The sequence below is a fragment of the Drosophila rhopaloa genome, unplaced genomic scaffold (genome assembly GCF_018152115.1).
Source record: "Drosophila rhopaloa isolate 14029-0021.01 unplaced genomic scaffold, ASM1815211v1 contig_115, whole genome shotgun sequence".
Taxonomy (NCBI): Eukaryota; Metazoa; Arthropoda; class Insecta; order Diptera; family Drosophilidae; genus Drosophila; species Drosophila rhopaloa.
The window spans coordinates 16,112,331-16,129,393 of NW_025334990.1; the positions used below are offsets into that span (position 1 = coordinate 16,112,331).

The 17,063-nt window shown below is 46.2% G+C and overlaps 3 protein-coding genes across 3 annotated transcripts; 1 reads left to right on the forward strand and 2 right to left on the reverse strand.

Annotated features, from left to right (window-relative positions):
* The first annotated feature begins 227 nt into the window (after positions 1-227).
* On the forward strand, positions 228-4,295 carry LOC108044813 (transmembrane protease serine 9-like). Its single transcript, XM_017123957.1, has 3 exons — positions 228-1,004; positions 1,796-2,748; positions 3,362-4,295. The coding sequence occupies exons 1-3, from the start codon at positions 228-230 to the stop codon at positions 4,194-4,196; spliced, it is 2,565 nt and encodes an 854-aa protein (XP_016979446.1). The 3' UTR covers positions 4,197-4,295.
* A 2-nt stretch (positions 4,296-4,297) lies between these two features.
* LOC108044842 (trypsin delta) lies at positions 4,298-5,218 on the reverse strand. Its single transcript, XM_017123996.1, has one exon. It carries the CDS (start codon positions 5,215-5,217, stop codon positions 4,399-4,401), a length of 819 nt encoding a protein of 272 aa, XP_016979485.1. The 5' UTR covers position 5,218; the 3' UTR covers positions 4,298-4,398.
* Positions 5,219-6,006: 788 nt separating this feature from the next.
* On the reverse strand, positions 6,007-16,748 carry LOC108044840. Its single transcript, XM_017123995.2, has 9 exons — positions 16,308-16,748; positions 12,951-13,256; positions 11,980-12,069; positions 11,720-11,914; positions 10,978-11,088; positions 10,289-10,615; positions 9,749-10,224; positions 9,449-9,691; positions 6,007-9,322 (listed from the first exon to the last, which is right to left on the reverse strand). Exons 2-9 carry the CDS (start codon positions 13,195-13,197, stop codon positions 6,125-6,127), a joined length of 4,887 nt encoding a protein of 1,628 aa, XP_016979484.1. The 5' UTR covers positions 13,198-13,256; positions 16,308-16,748; the 3' UTR covers positions 6,007-6,124.
* Positions 16,749-17,063: the final 315 nt, after the last annotated feature.

A 17,063-nucleotide genomic window follows, 5' to 3' on the forward strand; every position in this document is an offset into this window, starting at 1 on the left:
ATTTGAATAATCCGATAATACTTGAATAAGGCTAATTGATTGCTTATCAGAGCTAAACAATGTCATTGGGCTTAGTCAGCCGGCGATTTTTGAAGCTTGTTTCTCGGGAACAGCTACCATTCATCTTATCGGAAGCAATTTATTGTCCATTTCGCGATATGAGAAAAGCTTCTCGTTGGTTTTGAACAAGCAGAAAGATCCGATTTAGTCACTCATCGAACAACGCGATGAACAAAGTTCTATTACGGATATTTGCGGCTATATTCCTGCTGGGGATATTGATGGTGGAGGCCCAACCAGATGGACGAATTGTGGGTGGAGCAGATACCTCCAGCATTTATACCAAATATGTGGTTCAGCTGCGCAGGCGCAGTTCTTCGACTAGTGCCTATGCCCAAACCTGTGGCGGATGCATCCTGGATGAGGTGACCATAGCAACCGCTGCCCATTGTGTGTATAACCGTCTGGCGGAGAACTTTCTGGTGGTGGCTGGCGACGATAGCCTCGGAGGGATGAAGGGCGTGGTGGTGCGGGTGACGAAACTGATTCCCCACGAGCTGTACAATGCCTCGATTACGGATCACGACATTGCCCTGGTGATTGTGGATCCTCCCCTGCCCCTGACCAGCTCGAGCACTATGGAAGCCATTGAAATCGCCTCGGAGCAGCCGGCAGTGGGTGTCCAGGCCACTGTCAGTGGATGGGGATACACCCAGCAGAACGGCCTGTCCTCCAACCAGCTGCAGCAGGTCAAGGTGCCAGTGGTGGACTCCGCCAAGTGCCAGGAGTCGTACTACTGGCGTCCCATCAGTGATGGTATGCTCTGCGCCGGCCTGCCGGAGGGCGGAAAGGATGCCTGTCAGGGAGATTCCGGAGGACCTCTGGTTGTGGACAACAAGCTGGCTGGCATCGTCTCCTGGGGACAAGGATGTGCGCAGCCCAACTATCCCGGAGTTTATGCCAATGTGGCTTACTTTGGGGACTGGATTGCCAAGCAGCGAGCGTCATATGCTTAATCCAACCTCACTATAATATTGTATCATTGAATAAATAAAGTTGTGTAATATAATATTTTGCTAAAAACTTCAGTTCATGTGAATTCGTAAAAAAAGAAAAAAAAAATTTAGAGTAACAAAACCTTTAAGTTATTAATATTGTATGTAATTAGATTCGATCAAAAAATTCGGTTTCTTATTTACAAAATTCGGTGAAAAATGTTCTAAGCTAGGAATGTCCACCTTGTTAACCAGTCTAAGTTGAGATCTTTTATTTCTGACCGGCTCAAATATTTAATTTTAGACTAATTTTCGCTAAAAATTATGATAATCCGAGAAAAAAAATTTTTATGTGTTTTTTTTATCAAAACCATAAAAAATAATAGTCAAATCTTGGAATGTCATACCTCGTTAAATTTGTCATAAAATTTTCAATCAATTGCCATTCACATCTTTAAAAATAAATAATTTTGAGAAAAAAAAGAAAATAGCAAGGGTATTAAGCCTTCGGCGTGTCAATATTAGCTTTCGTTCTCTTTCGTAGATAGTTACGTTCTCTTAGGCAAGAGTTAACCTGATCCTGCCGATTATATTTATCCATATGAGGGGTCAAAAGTTAAAAAGAAGCCTGGTTAGGTAATATTCGGCCACCCCTATGTCAACAAAATTGATTGAAAGTTTGAAAAGCGCCATTACCAGCCATAATCATATTGTCCAATGGTATAGTAGACCATAAATCGTAATCACTCGTAGTTACGAATGACCGTGCATATCCAGAATAAAATTTATGGTCAATATAGTCGGGTAGACCGTCAGATAAGCCGTGCAGTTGCCGGCGAAGTGGTAAAGGCCCTCAGTTCTCGATTCTGTGTGGCTGTGCAAACATGTCGAGCTCTTGGTTGTTTTGCCTCGCGGGCTTTCTGATTTGCCTGCTGGCCTTGACGCAAGGTCTTCCCCTCCAGGAGACTGAGGAGCAGGACGAGAAGAGCCTGCCCGGGGGCCGCATCGTGGGTGGCACTGTGACGGACATTGCCCAGGTGCCCTACCAGATCTCGCTGCGTTACAAGGGCATCACCACGCCGGAGAATCCCTACCGCCATCGCTGCGGTGGTGCCATTATCGCCGCCAACAGAATCTTGACGGCGGCGCACTGCGTCATCGGCACGGTGGCCAGCCAATTCAAGGTGATCGCCGGGTCAAATTACCAGACCGGTTCGAATGGCGTCATCACCAATGTCAAGGACATCATTATGCACGAGGACTACTTCTCGGAGTTTGCCTACAACAACGATGTGGCCATTCTCGTTGTAGATCCACCACTGCCCCTAAACAACTTCACCATCCAGGCCATTAACATGTCCTCGGAAGAGCCACTTGAGGGAGCGATCAGCAAGATCAGCGGCTGGGGCACCACTTCACCCGGTGGCTCATCCTCGAACCTACTTCTCTCCGTCGAGGTGCCGATTGTGAGCAACGAGGTTTGTGGTAAGGATTACGAGAACTTCGGGGACGAGACCTACGGCATCACTCCGTCCATGTTGTGTGCCGGCAAGCGGGGCGTGGGTGGTGCGGATGCCTGTCAGGGTGACTCTGGTGGACCCTTGGCGGTGCGGGGTGAACTCCACGGCATCGTGTCCTGGGGCAACAGTTGCGCCCTGGCCACTCATCCCGGCGTCTATGCCAAGGTGGCCTACCTGAAGCCCTGGATCGATGCCAGGCTATCAGAGCTGGAAGCCCGGCAAGCAGAGCTCTAAAGGAATTGTGTCCCCCATTACACCATGGCATTATATTATTTTGTAAATAAATTCGCTTATTCAGCCACGTGCTTTGGTATTTCCCAAATCGAACAAGTTTTTATTGATTTTTCCCAAACGCAATCGGCTTAGACATAGATTAGATCAACCTTGGACTGTTGGATTGAGATTAAGTGACTGGCAAGAAATCGAAACCCTTTTAAAGTGCTTGCGAAAAAAGCCCCAGAAGTATGCTATGTCTTTTAATCGTAACAATAAGTAGGGGAATGGTATTAGAGTGGACCAAAGTTCAAGCGTAATCTAACTGGGGAATTCTTCACTCTCAAAAATATATACAAGGTCATAAATTATTGACGGTTTGATTATAACCCAAATTATATTTTGTATTTATTGAATTAAAATCTGATGAAACTCTGAAATTAGTAAAAAATTTAAAGATTAACTTAATATAGTCCATCAACAAAGGGGCAATTGCCTCAGGAATGACATTATCTTGGCCGGACCCTGTGTTCACATTGCTATCGGGAGTTATCTCAAGCACCGTCCATTAAGTTAATCGATATGGCCATCGAATGCTGCTCGGTAAGGTGAAAATTCGCCATTCGTAATCAGTTCGATAGGAACCTCACGCCCGTGCAAATCGATGGAAAGGACCATGTGCATTCCGCTGCTGCTGCTGGCCATCGGATTCTCCTCCGTTTTATCCATCTCAGCCCAACCGGAGGGCAGGATAATCAATGGGACCACAGTGGACATAGCCCGGCATCCGTATCTGGTGTCCCTACGCTATCGCCGGGATGAGGAGTCCAGCTACAAGCACGAGTGTGCCGGAGTCATCATCTCGGAGCAGGTGTTGGTCACCAGTGCCCAGTGCATCGATGGCCTACCGGAGGGCACTAAAATTCTAGCTGTGGCTGGAGCAAATACCCGCAATGGAACCGATGGCTTCATTTACCCCGTATCGAATTGGACCCATCATCCGAACTACGATCCCCTCACAGTCGACAATGACGTGGGAGTCTTGTTCCTGGACACACCCCTGAACCTCACGCACTTTGGCATCAGATCGATTGGCATCCGTCCGGAGCGTCCGGCTGTGGGTCGATTGGCCACCGTTGCCGGATGGGGATATCGGGAGGAGTGGGGTCCCTCCAGTTACAACCTGGAGCAGACCGAGGTGCCAGTGGTAAGCTCCGAGGAGTGCACCCAGATCTACGGTGCGGGTGAGGTCACCGAGCGGATGATCTGTGCCGGATTTGTGGCCCAGGGAGGCAGTGACGCCTGCCAAGGGGACACTGGAGGTCCCCTGGTCATCGACAATCAGCTGGTGGGCCTGGTGTCCTGGGGACGAGGATGCGCCCGACCCAACTACCCCACCGTCTACTGCTACGTGGCCAGTCTTGTGGATTGGATCGAGGAAACAATCGCAGCGGCCGGATCGCAATAAACATTGGCATTTCTAAGGCAATCGAAACGCTATCTTCAAGTGCCCACCGCCCGGATAGAGCTACCTAATTCAATAATAAAACCGTAATCAAACAAACAATATACTATGTTATCGACTAAAGCGAGCCGCACATTGGTAATCTCCTTATGTAATTCGGGTGGTCATAAGAAAACTAGCTACAGGGTACAATTATAACTTTAATTTAGAGGAAGTCAACTTTGCCCACATAGGAGTTGGCATCAACGGCCTCCTCTATCCAATCTCGAACATCCGGAACGGAGGCATAGACTCCAGGATACTTCTCGCGGGCACATCCCGTTCCCCAGGACACAATGCCCAGGAGTTCGTTGTTGTAGACCAGTGGACCGCCGGAATCGCCCTGGCAGGCATCCTTTCCGCCGCCGGTGACGCCGGCGCAGAGCATTCGACTGGTCAGCATGATGGAGTAGGCGCTCTTGCACTGCGTGTTCTCCACCACATTCACGCTGACCTCCTGAAGGACGTCGGAGATGGTGCCTCCCTCACTGGTGGTGCCCCAGCCGGTCACCGTGACGGGTGTATCGTGTTCCGGACGCTCCTTGGCCAGCTCAATGGGTTGTACTGCCTCATTGAACACAAACTCTCCATCCAGAATCAAAATGGCCGCATCGTAATCGTTGTTGAGGGTGCGGTATTTCGGATGAATGATGAACTCACGGACAGCCAGCACCTGCTGTGGTCCAGTGGGGAACCAGATGTTCGAGGAACCGGCCACAATGGTCAGGTTATCCGGACCAGTCAACGTGTTCACACAATGGGCCGCACTGATGATTATGTTTGGGGTGTAAACGGTGCCTCCGCAACGGTGATTTCCATTATACCGCATAGAGATCTGGTGCGGATAGTGGGTGATGTTCGTGTTCTGTCCACCGACAATGCGTCCATCGAGCTGGGGCACCTGCTCCTCCTCATTCCGGTAAAGAGGATCCGCCAGGGAGCTGGTCACTGCCAGCAGCAGAAACGCGACCAAAATTCGTGACATTTTCGAGCAACTGACCGCGAAATCAGCGACATGAGTGGATTTATAGAATAGCCTTATCGCTTGATAAGCCGTAGATTGCGGTTGGATTGGCCATTACTCCGTAATCTGACGAATAGGACGATAGGCCTCCTAATCAAGCAACAGACATGGACAACGAGCTAGTCATAAATCTTGCTTGAAATTCCTTCTGGGCTTTTCCCTAAGAATGGTTTCTCCTCTAGCCCATGACCTTGCAAGTTTTTTCGAATCGATAAACCTATCATTAAACATCATGTTTTTCCCAATCTATAGATCTTAATTGCTGTAGCTTTCTCTTACTATCGCTTTCTAAGAATTTGATTGGTATGTAATTTATTGCTAGTTTTTGCTGCAACAGACATTTAAATGTTCACCCAAAAGTAGACTTATTTATATATACTTAGTTACAGCAAGTTTTTTCAATTTAAAAAACCATTTGTTTACTCTATATAAATTTAATTTTTATTACGTATTACTTAATTCTAAGCCATTTACACTGGGACTAACACTAAGATTGCACATTTCCGGCCCAAGACTGCTGACATTTATCACAATACGCATCCGTTACGATACTACACGATATAATAAGGTGATTGATTGCACTTAGATTTCTTAGGGCTTGGGTTCGTTTCTATTCTTTTACTCTTCAGTTGGTACCTGCACTTTGCGTATTGGATGCAGTTTCCAAGGGTATCCTATTTCTACACACTAAAGACTAACAGCTAGCTTAGATCTAACAAAATTGCACCTTGTGGTTTGGCAAGAATCTTCGAGTTATTGCACTGATTGTTGCTATTGCGTTTCTTAATCTTAAAATGGAAGTCTTTCGTCTGCTTCTGATATTGCACGTCCCTAGAAACTAGTTTTTCCTCTTGGGCGATATTTATAACTAACTTTTCCTAATCATCTTGTAGAGCACGGAGTGCGTTTCTATGCTCTCCGCCCCGGACTCCCACATGTCCTCCGCGTTGGTCTCCTCGTCCGTTTCCGAGGATCCACAACAGGTGCTGCGACCTCGTCCATTTTCATCCGAGGAATAGGACGACATCGTGGTGGTGCTACCCCGCACATTGTGCTCCTGGGAATTCGTTTGGGAGTGGGAACGAGTCAGTGTTTTGTCCGAATCCGCATCGCTCAGATCGCCAGCAACTACTGCCATATTTTCCGGTGATCGACGACTGTGACCCGGAGAGACCATATGTTCGAGATCCTCGAAACGATTGTCGTTTGGACCGCTTTCCTCCTCGTTGTCCTCGATCGTGTCCACCCGGATGATCTGTCCCCGTCCAGACAGCATCTTAAAGTTGTACCGATCGTAGACATTTCGCTTGTACAGCTCCGTGGAATCGGTGCTCATGTACCCACTGTCCAGTTGTCCAAAACGCTGCTCATAGTAGGTTTGGCTACCAGGTTGTCCCATTCCAGCGGATTGGGCGGCATCCTCGATGATGGAGGCGATGTTATCATCCTCCAGAAATCCGGCCGGGTTTTTGCTGCCATAAGTCGGTGCAGGACTCTGGCTGGGACTGAACTTATTGGCCGCCATGGTCACAAACTTTCGCCACGCATTCTTCAGATCCTTGGCTTTCTTGGCTCGGTCCTTCAAGCCAATGGCAATCTGCATCCCCGCCGTAAGTTGGGCCTGCTCGATCTCACACCGATAGACGGTTTGGACATTTCCGCCGGAATTGGCACTTCCTGAACTGCTGGCCGCCCGCTGGGGATAGGCAATGCCCACTGGTACGCCGGCATTGCGATACATCTCCTTGGTGCGCTCGGAAAGATGACCACTGCTCCGATTGGAACGGGAGCTAATAGACAGGGCATCGAACTGGGCGAGATCCACCTCCTTCAGGTTCTTATTGCTACTACTGAACTCCGGCTCGGGGACGTCCTTTGGAGCATCCGGTCCAGCTTTCGAGGCCTCATCACGCTGACTCTTCCGTCGATTGAGATACTTGGTCAGACTGTAGTCGTTGCGCAGACTATTGATCTTTTTGTTGTAGATTCCATCGTAATCTTCTGATTCCTGGCACTTACCACCGATCTTGGGAGTCTTGGAACCCTTTATGTGAGTTCTCTCTTCAGTGGTTGCTGATATAGCACTCGACATAGTGTTGTTGCACGAGTTCTCGAACTCTGAGATCCCAGTGACCTCGGTGATCTCGCTGTGCAGACTGTAGGCATCTTCATCGGGCGCCTGGTTCTCCGGGGATAAGTTTGGAGGAGGTGGTGGCAGTGGACGCTTGCCTTGCACCAACGGTGGACAGTAATGCTGATTGGACTTTGGTCGTGGAGGAGGTTTTTCCGCCGGCTTGGGTGAGGAAATCGTGATGGTGGTCTTGTTCACCTTTGTGATGTCCACCACTGAGTGGGTGGGCGAGGTCTCCATTAGACGCTGACGACGGGAATGTTTGGCCTCCAGGGTGAGAATGCGACCCTCTTCTTCCGGCGTCTGCGGAACTCTCTTCTCATATTTTCCGTTCTCCTGGGCGATCAAAGGCGACTCGTAGATCTCTCTCAAGTTCTTGAATGAATTACTGGATCGCAGAATGAAGGAGGCGGTCCTGGGCTTGCTGGCCTGACTGGGCACAGGACTCAACTGGCGACTCAGATCCGGCAGGGAATTGATCTGATTGAAATCCGAATCCATTTGCTTATGGCCATCCCAAGCTGAAATGTCGCAAAAGCTCTGCTTTTTGGGCTTGCGATCCAGGGTATCCGGCTCGAATTGATCGCTATCCGTGCGCTCCAGATCGGAAGGGGGTTCATGCTCCACCTCGATGGTCATGCTGCCCCGAAAGGGCGTATCGTATTTGATCCGAGCTGCCGCCTCCTTCTGTCTCTGTTGCTGGCCAGGATGTGGGTGCTGGTGTTTCGCCGCCAGACGCTTCTTCATCTCGCCCTCCTTTCGAAATCCGTCGAGGCGATCGTAAACCGTATGACTGATCTCCATCTCCTCCTCCAGTGGCAGAGCAGTGCTCAAGCTGGGACTCAGCTGGGAACTCACATCCGAGGATGGGGAACTGGATGAGTGGGAACTCTTGCGCTTGCTGGGCTCCAGGCGTTCCAGACTATCCGTCTCGTAGTCTACAATCAGATATTGCGGGGACTTTCTCCTGTAGATCGGTGAGTCTGGCTGGAACTGTTTGAGGGACTTGCGACTGAGGGAGCTGTAATCCGGAGTGGGTACCGATGGAATGCTACTCTGCGTGCTACTATAGATGTCCTTGATTCTCTTCTCTATGGTGCTATCATAATCGGGCGTGGGAATATGAGCTGCATATTCGCGTTTTAGGGAATCATATAAGACCTCCGCGGGTTTCATGTTGCGCAGCATATTGTAGTGCTGCCGATCGAAGGAGGTTAGAGATGTGGGCGTGGAATTGGCTGCGGCGAACTGATCCAGAACCTCGCTGCGCTTCCTCAGCGACTTGGAGCGACTGGAGGTGCTGCGTAAGGAGGCCGCCGGCGAATCGGCCAACATAAACTTCGGATTATTGTAGATCTCCCCTCCGGTCTCTGCAAATCCGTAGACATTGGCGGCCACCGAAAAGGAGGAGAAACCTTCATAGGTGCTGTTGCCAACAGGAGTCTTGGGCTTGGCCATTTGCTCCGGACTATTCTTTCCGGGACTCCGGCTAGATTGTGAACCATGAGCTGACGCTGGTGAGGAGGACTTCATATTTTCTGTTTTAGATTTCTGCATCGGGGGAGGTGGTGGTCGTTCCTTGGGTGCGGTTATCTCTTTCCTCAATGAACCCTTGTTGGGAGATCCCGATGCCTTCTTAGCCGTCGATGGACCGGGTCTATCGAGGGTCTTCTGAGCCGGAGGCGCATCTGAGTTGGGCACACTTTGCAGCCACTGTTCGATGCTATTCCGCTTGTCCCCCATTCCCTTGGCCGCCAAATTCTGTTGCAGCGGAATGTTGTACATGGTGGGTGAACTGGAGCTCGAATCCGGCTGCAGTTCCTCGGGAATTATATTCAGAGAGGGTTGGTAGCGCTTCGAGGCCATCTTGTACTTGGCAATGGCGATGACCTCGCGGATCTTCTGCAGAAACTCAATGGCAGCTTGAGGCGGTTCCTGGAAAAAGTCCAAAATTATATGTTGTAGATAGAATTTTTTACACATGTTTTAAGGTTAAGTTGGCAACAATTTATTTATCAATTTAGAGCTGCCCTAATTTTATTCTAGGTATAATAAACTTACCGCCAATAGATGGGGCTCAAAATAAGCCGGATTGAAGTAGAGTTTCTTGCGCACATTTCCACTGACCATGGCTCGCAGATTCTCCAGCTTTTCCTCGCTCATGAGCTCATCAATTACGGCCACATTTTCGGCGGGCAGGCACTCATTATCCTGCAGGAAATCATCCACATCCATTGCGGCATTATCTGCGCCACCCGTTGGTTTTGGTGATTTACTCAACTGTGGATGCACCAGTACAGATGTCTGTAAAATATGTTTATTGGTCTTTGAACACATAAAACAAATATTTAACCAACCCACCTTGATCTTCTCCTCCATTTCACATTCAGAGTTCGAATTGGATATATCACTGGCGAAACCGGAGTTGTGCTCCCTTTCGCTCAGTTGTGGAAAATGCTGCAGCAAGGGATTATTTTTAACGATTCCCATATCTTCCTTCAGGCTGCCGATACTGGTTCGAGTATTGGACTCATTACCATTACCCAGACCCATGCTATTGGAGGAGTAGATGCTGCCCACTCGACTGAAGGGTGCTCCATAAGTGACTTGATCGTTCTTGGGATAGTTAATGTCGTTGGTCAGGTTGTCTAGAGAATGACGGGAGCTGTGACGTTTGCGCTTCTTCATGTAAAGATATAGAAACACGGAGGCCACATAGATGAGACCCAGGAGAAGACTGCAGATCCCAATCACCACGTATTCCCGCATGGTCATGCCATCGGAAGTGGAGGCCAAAGTGGTGGAATTGGCCGGCTGGAAGAAGACCTCGGGAACGTCTGTTTGGGAAGGTGAATAGTTATCATTTGGTTATTTGATTTCTGTTTATCGAATTCCACTTACTGTGCGCATATTTCACGGGACTTCCATTCACCCGGAAGGCAACACAAGGTGAGTGCACATTTCTGGGCGGCATCAGAGGTTCACCCTTGACATGGCTACTGGCATTCATGGCCACCGTCATATCTCGGCACACCAAGTGCACCACTATCAGGCGACCCTGCATCTTCTGGCGCAGATCAGCCTCACCCAGCCACAGCAGGAAGCTGCGTCCCTCATCCCGAAACATTCGAAACGGATAATCCGTGTCGATGGGGTTCCGCAGATCCGACCAGCCATTGGAACCCAGATACTGAGCTCCGGTTACAGCACAAACTGGTGTATGAATGCCTTTTGAAAGACAAGTTATAGAAAACATATGGAGTAATGTAGTATACGGAATTGGATAAGCTCAAAAGTTATTAAAATAATGTTAATATACTAACAAGTTATTCCTAAAATGGGGAGGCTTTCTGCAAATTGTAAATTGTAAAACTCTTAAAGACTTTCACAAATTACAACAACCTTGCGAATCTTTTTTTACTTAAAAACCAGTTTACTTTAAAACCAGCACACCCCTTATTATTTTAGTTACTAAATATTATACATTGTAATCACTAATTGTCAACAAATTTCGTGGGAAATGGGTAATTACCAAACATGTTTGCTAATTTACGGACTAAGGCGAATTTAAAACACAATGAATTACTTACTGGCAAAACTAATCTCCCTGCTGGGATAGATGATCTGACCCTTAAGTGGCAGGAAGACAAATGGGATCTTTTCCGAGGAGGAACCACTCACAAAGGGCGACAGGGAGCACTCTGTAACAATGGATGGAAAAATGGGAAACGATTAGGTGTTAGAGGTTGTGGGAAAGTGCATAAAAATAGCAGCGATAATGATCGACGCTTATCAATTAGGATTGGGAAACGGTAGTGAAACTACTACATATTTGTGCTGTCGCTGTTTTCCGGCCCGCCCAGCTCTTACTTTCGGACCGACTTGGAGTCCGATTCCAACTCCAATTCCAATTCCGATCTTCGAGTTGGATTCCAAGCTCGAGTTAGACCCCCAAATGGCAGTTGGCTGAGATTGTTTATGTTGGCAGACGACGACGACGACGGCGAAAGTTTCCTTTCATTCATTAGCAGCGGGGAAACAAGCGATTTGTTCAATAATAATAACATTTTTTCCCTCTTTGCGTCACGTTTCGTTTTCATTCTGCAGCCCTGCACAATTTCAGTAGCTGTTATTACAGCATTTCTTTCGTTCGGTTGGGCTTTTTTCTCGATTTTTTTCTTTTTTATTTTCAGTTGGGCAACCATTGTGCTCGGATATGACAAAACAATGGATGGATGGTGTCCCACACACATGTGGGAGCGACTCCCACCGCGAAATGGAGCACACAATTTGGCTCGGAATTAACTGGTGGCTTCCGCAATGCACACTCACCATGGATGTCGTCCACGCAGATGCCCAAATCCTCGCGATAGGCCCTCTGGTAGGGAAGGCACTTGCAAGTACATCCCGTTTCTCCACTCGCATCAGGATTATCCACTTGACCACGACCCTTTTGCATCTTGAGACGGCGGGTCAGCAGCTCCATTTGACCGCCGGCCAGAGACGAGGTCGCCGGATTGAGTCCATCTGTGGATTGGGAAATCTCTGGGATTATGACAGGCCGCACATTACCATGCTGATCTGGTGCTTACCGTTCCCGCCATCGCTGGACATACGCACCAGCGAGGCTGTGCCGCTCGAGAGTCCGATGCAGGTGTCCGCATTGCAGGCGCTGCTCAGGCCTGCGAGGAGAAAACATTAAGATGGATTGAGTCGGGCCTTCACAACAGCGCATCAACATCAACCGATTGACGGCTAATCAGACGGGCTGGACCGGACCCGACTGGAGAAGCGGCCTTACTGGCAAAATTAATGCTGCTGTCAGCGGATCAGCCACAAAAAAAAAACAGCCGAAGAGGCCACATGCCAAGGCAACTGGCCAACGACAGTGACACTGGCATTGCATACGGAAAAATACGCAAGTCGTTGGTACTTCAAACAAGTTGGGAAAATACAAAAAAACCTTAGAATGCATAGACGAATGGGAAAACTAAGACTATATCATATAAAATGTTATCCAATAGTCACTATAATTGAAGATTAAATTTGTAATAACAATATAAAAGTTGCAATTGTATGTTTCAATTGTAGTTCGTTTGTTTTTTAAAAAAGTTCTTTTAGAAGCAGGTATAGAAAAAAAGAGATTAAGTGTTCACCAAATTGTATTTACGAATTTAGTATAAAGTATCCTCTTAGAAAACAAATTCTTATCTCAAACCCACACTCTTTTAACTTTAAATTTCGATTCCTTAACTTTTAAATAAAATTTAATAATAAAATAAATTTAAAAGGGATTTAATACAATATAATATTTATTTATCATAAATGATAGAATAGTTAATAAAACTAAAGGCATAGTGTTAGCTACGAGTCCTTCGAATATGTTTGCTTAAATATGGCTATATAATATAATATACTGGCCATAAGCCTACATAGTCTCTTACTTGACCATCAATTTTTAATCCTAGGCCATAATACCTAAGCAAGCTAATGTAAAATCACTAATGCGAGACGCCAACCCTCTTTCTATTATATTTAAACCATTTCCAAGTGTATAACTCACCGCTCGTGTGGAAGGTATCGCCATCGTGATGTCGTGTGAGATTGACGAGCTGCCCGTTGGTCTGCTGCAGTTCCTCCAGCAGCAAGCTGGCCGGCATCAGTGGATCCTCGATGGTGTCTGGACTGGTAAAGTGGTTCCTCACCCGCGGATGGGTGGCCGTTCGGGGCGCCGAAGTGGGCGTGGCGGGCGGGAAGAGAATGATGATGAAGATGAGCAAAAGGAACAGCGGTAAGGATTGGAGCCGCATCTTAACAGCAACATAGCTGGATGAAGCGCACTCTGGGGGATTCTACGGCGCAGCTGCAACTGGTATTGTATGAAAAAAAAAAACAAAACAGCCACTAATTAATTAAAAAGAAGTCCAAATTCGTAGCTAGCGAAACCAAACCAAAACCAAAACCAGCTAGTAGTAAGTTGACATTCTTTGGGGGCCCCAGCTTAATGAGGCAGAAATTGTTTGGTCCGTTTTGCTGGAAATGGAGCAACATCTACATCCAGTTGGTGCTAGTTTTAGTTGTAGCTGTTGTTGTTGTTGTTGTTTAACGGCTAACGGACAACATTTAAACAAATGTTGCAATTAAAACTCGTTCTGGCGGCAAGTGTATACTTATTGGTTGGGACACAAGGTGAGGAGCTGGCATAATGCTGCACTGGATCAAGTGCGTCGCCGCGGTGGCAGTGGGAAAACGCTATCCCGCTGCTGCTGCTGCTGCTGCTGCGTTTACCGTTACCAAAAGACCGCTGCACTTGGCTTAGAACACCCCGTTTATACCGCTAATCAGTTGCACTTTAGCAGCTGCTTTCGGCCAGGCCAATTTACATAAATATTTCACACACACAGCAGAAATCGCTGGCACTGGCACGGGCACCACAGAAAAATTATTGGGGACTCCTAACTGTTCATATCAACGAGTAGTTCTACTAATCTTGCTTTTTTGGCTCTTCAAAAGAAGAACAAAAGAGACGGGTGCGTGTGAGTGGGATGGGTAGAGCCAGACCTAGAGGTATATATACACGTATATCTGGAGCCATAATGTGCGCGAATGAATGAATGAGAGAAGAAAGCGATAAAAAGCAACAGTTGCGGCCTAATTTGAAAGTAAAATTTCTTTACAAAACGCAGTAGAACAGCAACGAACACTAAAGTTCGGTGCCTAAGTCTTTTGATTGACCAGTCACCTTCATAATCACCATCCATCTACATCGGAATCTACAAGCTTAGCCAGCTCCATGGCCATCGCCATCTCCATCTATCACTCCACTTGCTGTACAGTTATGGCATTTAAAAATAAACAACAATATCATTTCTATTATTTCTCTTTCTTTTCGATTTGTTTACGACTTTGCCTTAGTTATTCGGTTTTGGTTTGATTTTAGGTTGTCTAGTTTCGGTTTTTCAGCTTGTCTGCATTTTCGAAACGAATTTAATGGCAGTAATGACCTGCTTTTAGGTTTTCCAACTGCAACATCAGCAAAAGTCGCAGCAATAGCAACTGAAACTGATGCGATTTTGATGATGCTGGGAAAAAGACAAAAAAAAAGAAGAAAACTTTTGCTAGCTGGCAGATGATTCTGAGATCTGTTATATTTATATGGTCTGCAGACTGTAGCATCTAGTATGTTGTCTCTAGTCGGATTCTCCATGGGGCACCGGCACCTATGCTGGGTCTTGACTCTTGCGCACTCGACTAAACTCAATTAACAGGTAATTGAACCCAACTGCATAAATTAGCCATATTCCATCTATTCCATCTCATTTCAGCCCATTGCAGCCCATCATCCGCCGCCATGTACGCGATCATTAATTATTGGGCAACACGAAAGAGCGTGTGCGCATTGTTCTAAGTCTGTGCATAAATTTAACCATAATAAACAAGTGGCAGATGCCCAGGGATCAGTAAGATCGACGCTGCATACACCCCTCAATTTTTCTGGGCTTGCCCAACGAAGCGATAAGTTCTGCAGTTGTTGGGGAATTAATTGGAATTATTCTTTATACAAACAAAAAAATTCTTGTTTTCTAGACAATTTGTAAACTATATGAATTTATTTTAAACTAGAAAACTAGAACAAGAAACTATTATAAAGAAGGGGTTACTAATTTTGATCAAGTTGGGAGCTAAGATAGATACGAAAGGTTTTCCCCCAATTTGAAATGTTATTTTAAATACTAAATTTAAACGAGCGTATAATATTAAAAACTCAAGATTGAAGTTTAAATTCAACATTGTTAAAACATTAATATATTAAAGAGGAAACTTTAACTGTGGCGCTAGTTAGCTGAGCAAAAACATTGATTTGTGGACATATCATTTTGAAAAGCAACATTTTAAGTTTATTTATCGTTTTACTATGTCACTGAATTCTTTCAAACAAAAGCTACAAGCTAATAGTATTCCTAAGTAAGTTTAAATTGCCAATTTAATAATCACATTTATTTGTTTTAGCCGTGGTCAAGTTAAATATAGAATTTTAAAAGGGCTAATTATAAATCATTAAACTTATTTCTCTGTTTGAATGGTGTACTTTCTAATGTGGTGTAAAAATAAATTTCAATTTGTGCGAAAGGTCATTTAAGTCCGATTGGTTTTGGATATATTTATATATTTTAGCTGCCACTAAGTTAGGCATACCCATAAAAACGTACGTGCACTGCGAGGGGTATAGAAATTACCACAACGCATTCTAACCTGGCCATTGCGATTCACATGAACATGCACCGACCATGGAGTTATTGGAGTTGGAGTTGGAGTTGGCGCTGGAGCTGGCTGCATCTCCGGGGAGCAGATAAACCCATTGTCTGGCCGGAGCAGTAGCTACACTTCCGAGTGCAGTCGACGTCACACTCGGCTCACTTTTAACACTTAGAACACGCTAACTGCTGCAGAAGAGCAGAAAACTCTGGAGCATCATCATCCCGGCATAATAACAAATTTCAAATTTATTCCGCTGTTATTTTTATTATTTTGTGTTAGTTCATTGTTGTGGCCAGAGGAGCGCATCATTTGCTCGCCGCCTTTAATGTGCTTTAATATGTACTTGGGCCGCCAACTTAGGGCCAAGTTGGCTGACGATGGCCAACGGTTTCGGCCAGTTGTTAAAGCCGAATTACGGCAGTGCAATGCCCGGTGTTTTGGCTTGGTTTGGTTTCGGTCTTTTTTTGTTTTGTTGTATTCCAGCAATTACTTTCTCCCAAAAAAAAACCCAAAAAAAGATTTTCAATTTGGGAGAGTGCCCATGCCCAGTGACCTAAACTCAATTGGCAATGGTCTGATAAACCCCAGAGCCAAGAGCAAATTAAAGCCCTTTTCCCTGCCAAAACAAAATCTAGATGTTATCTATTTTTTTTTTACTCACAGCAGAGCCCGTTGGAATTGGTGAATAAATTAACACCTTTGGCCGTTAATTTTCCTGACAAGGTAGCTCCCAGGATTGCTTTTCACACATAAACTTAAGCGGTTTCTTTTTTTGCCTTTAACTTGGTTAACTTCACTTTGCATCTGCTGGCATTTTCACACATTTCTGCGGCAACATTTTCTGCACGTTTTTCAGCATTTTTGAAACATCTTCATCTCGTGCCAGCACACAAAACAACACAAAAACAATCAGAGCCGCGATAAGTGTTATTGTTTTTAGAAAATTCGCTTCGTTTCGGTTTCTTTTGTTTTTCTCTGTTGGCCGCAAAGAAAGCGAAGATAGCGGCGGCTTTTCTTCGCGACTGGCGTTTTTTTTTTTTGGGGGGTTTGTGGGGGATTTTCTTTTGAGTTGTATTTCCAACCGCTGAGACGTCTATCAAGGTCGCCGTCGGTGGAGCGACTGCCAAAGCAATCGCAGCTCAAAGAAGCCAAAGCCGCCGCAGTTTAGAGGAAAAGATTCGGAGAGAGGTGGTGTGCTCTTAAACGAGTTTTCTTTTCAACTCCACGCTCTTATATCTCGAAAGTATAAGTTCGGACCATCTGTGTGTGTTTTGACAAATTGTACAACCAAGCAACTGATTTTCTATATAGTTGTGTTGTGATGTGTGAAGGCGAAGATCTCTAACTGCAGACTAATTAACGCGGACTGGGACAGGTTCTGCATCGCACATACGCCGTGTGGTCGGCGGTAGAAATG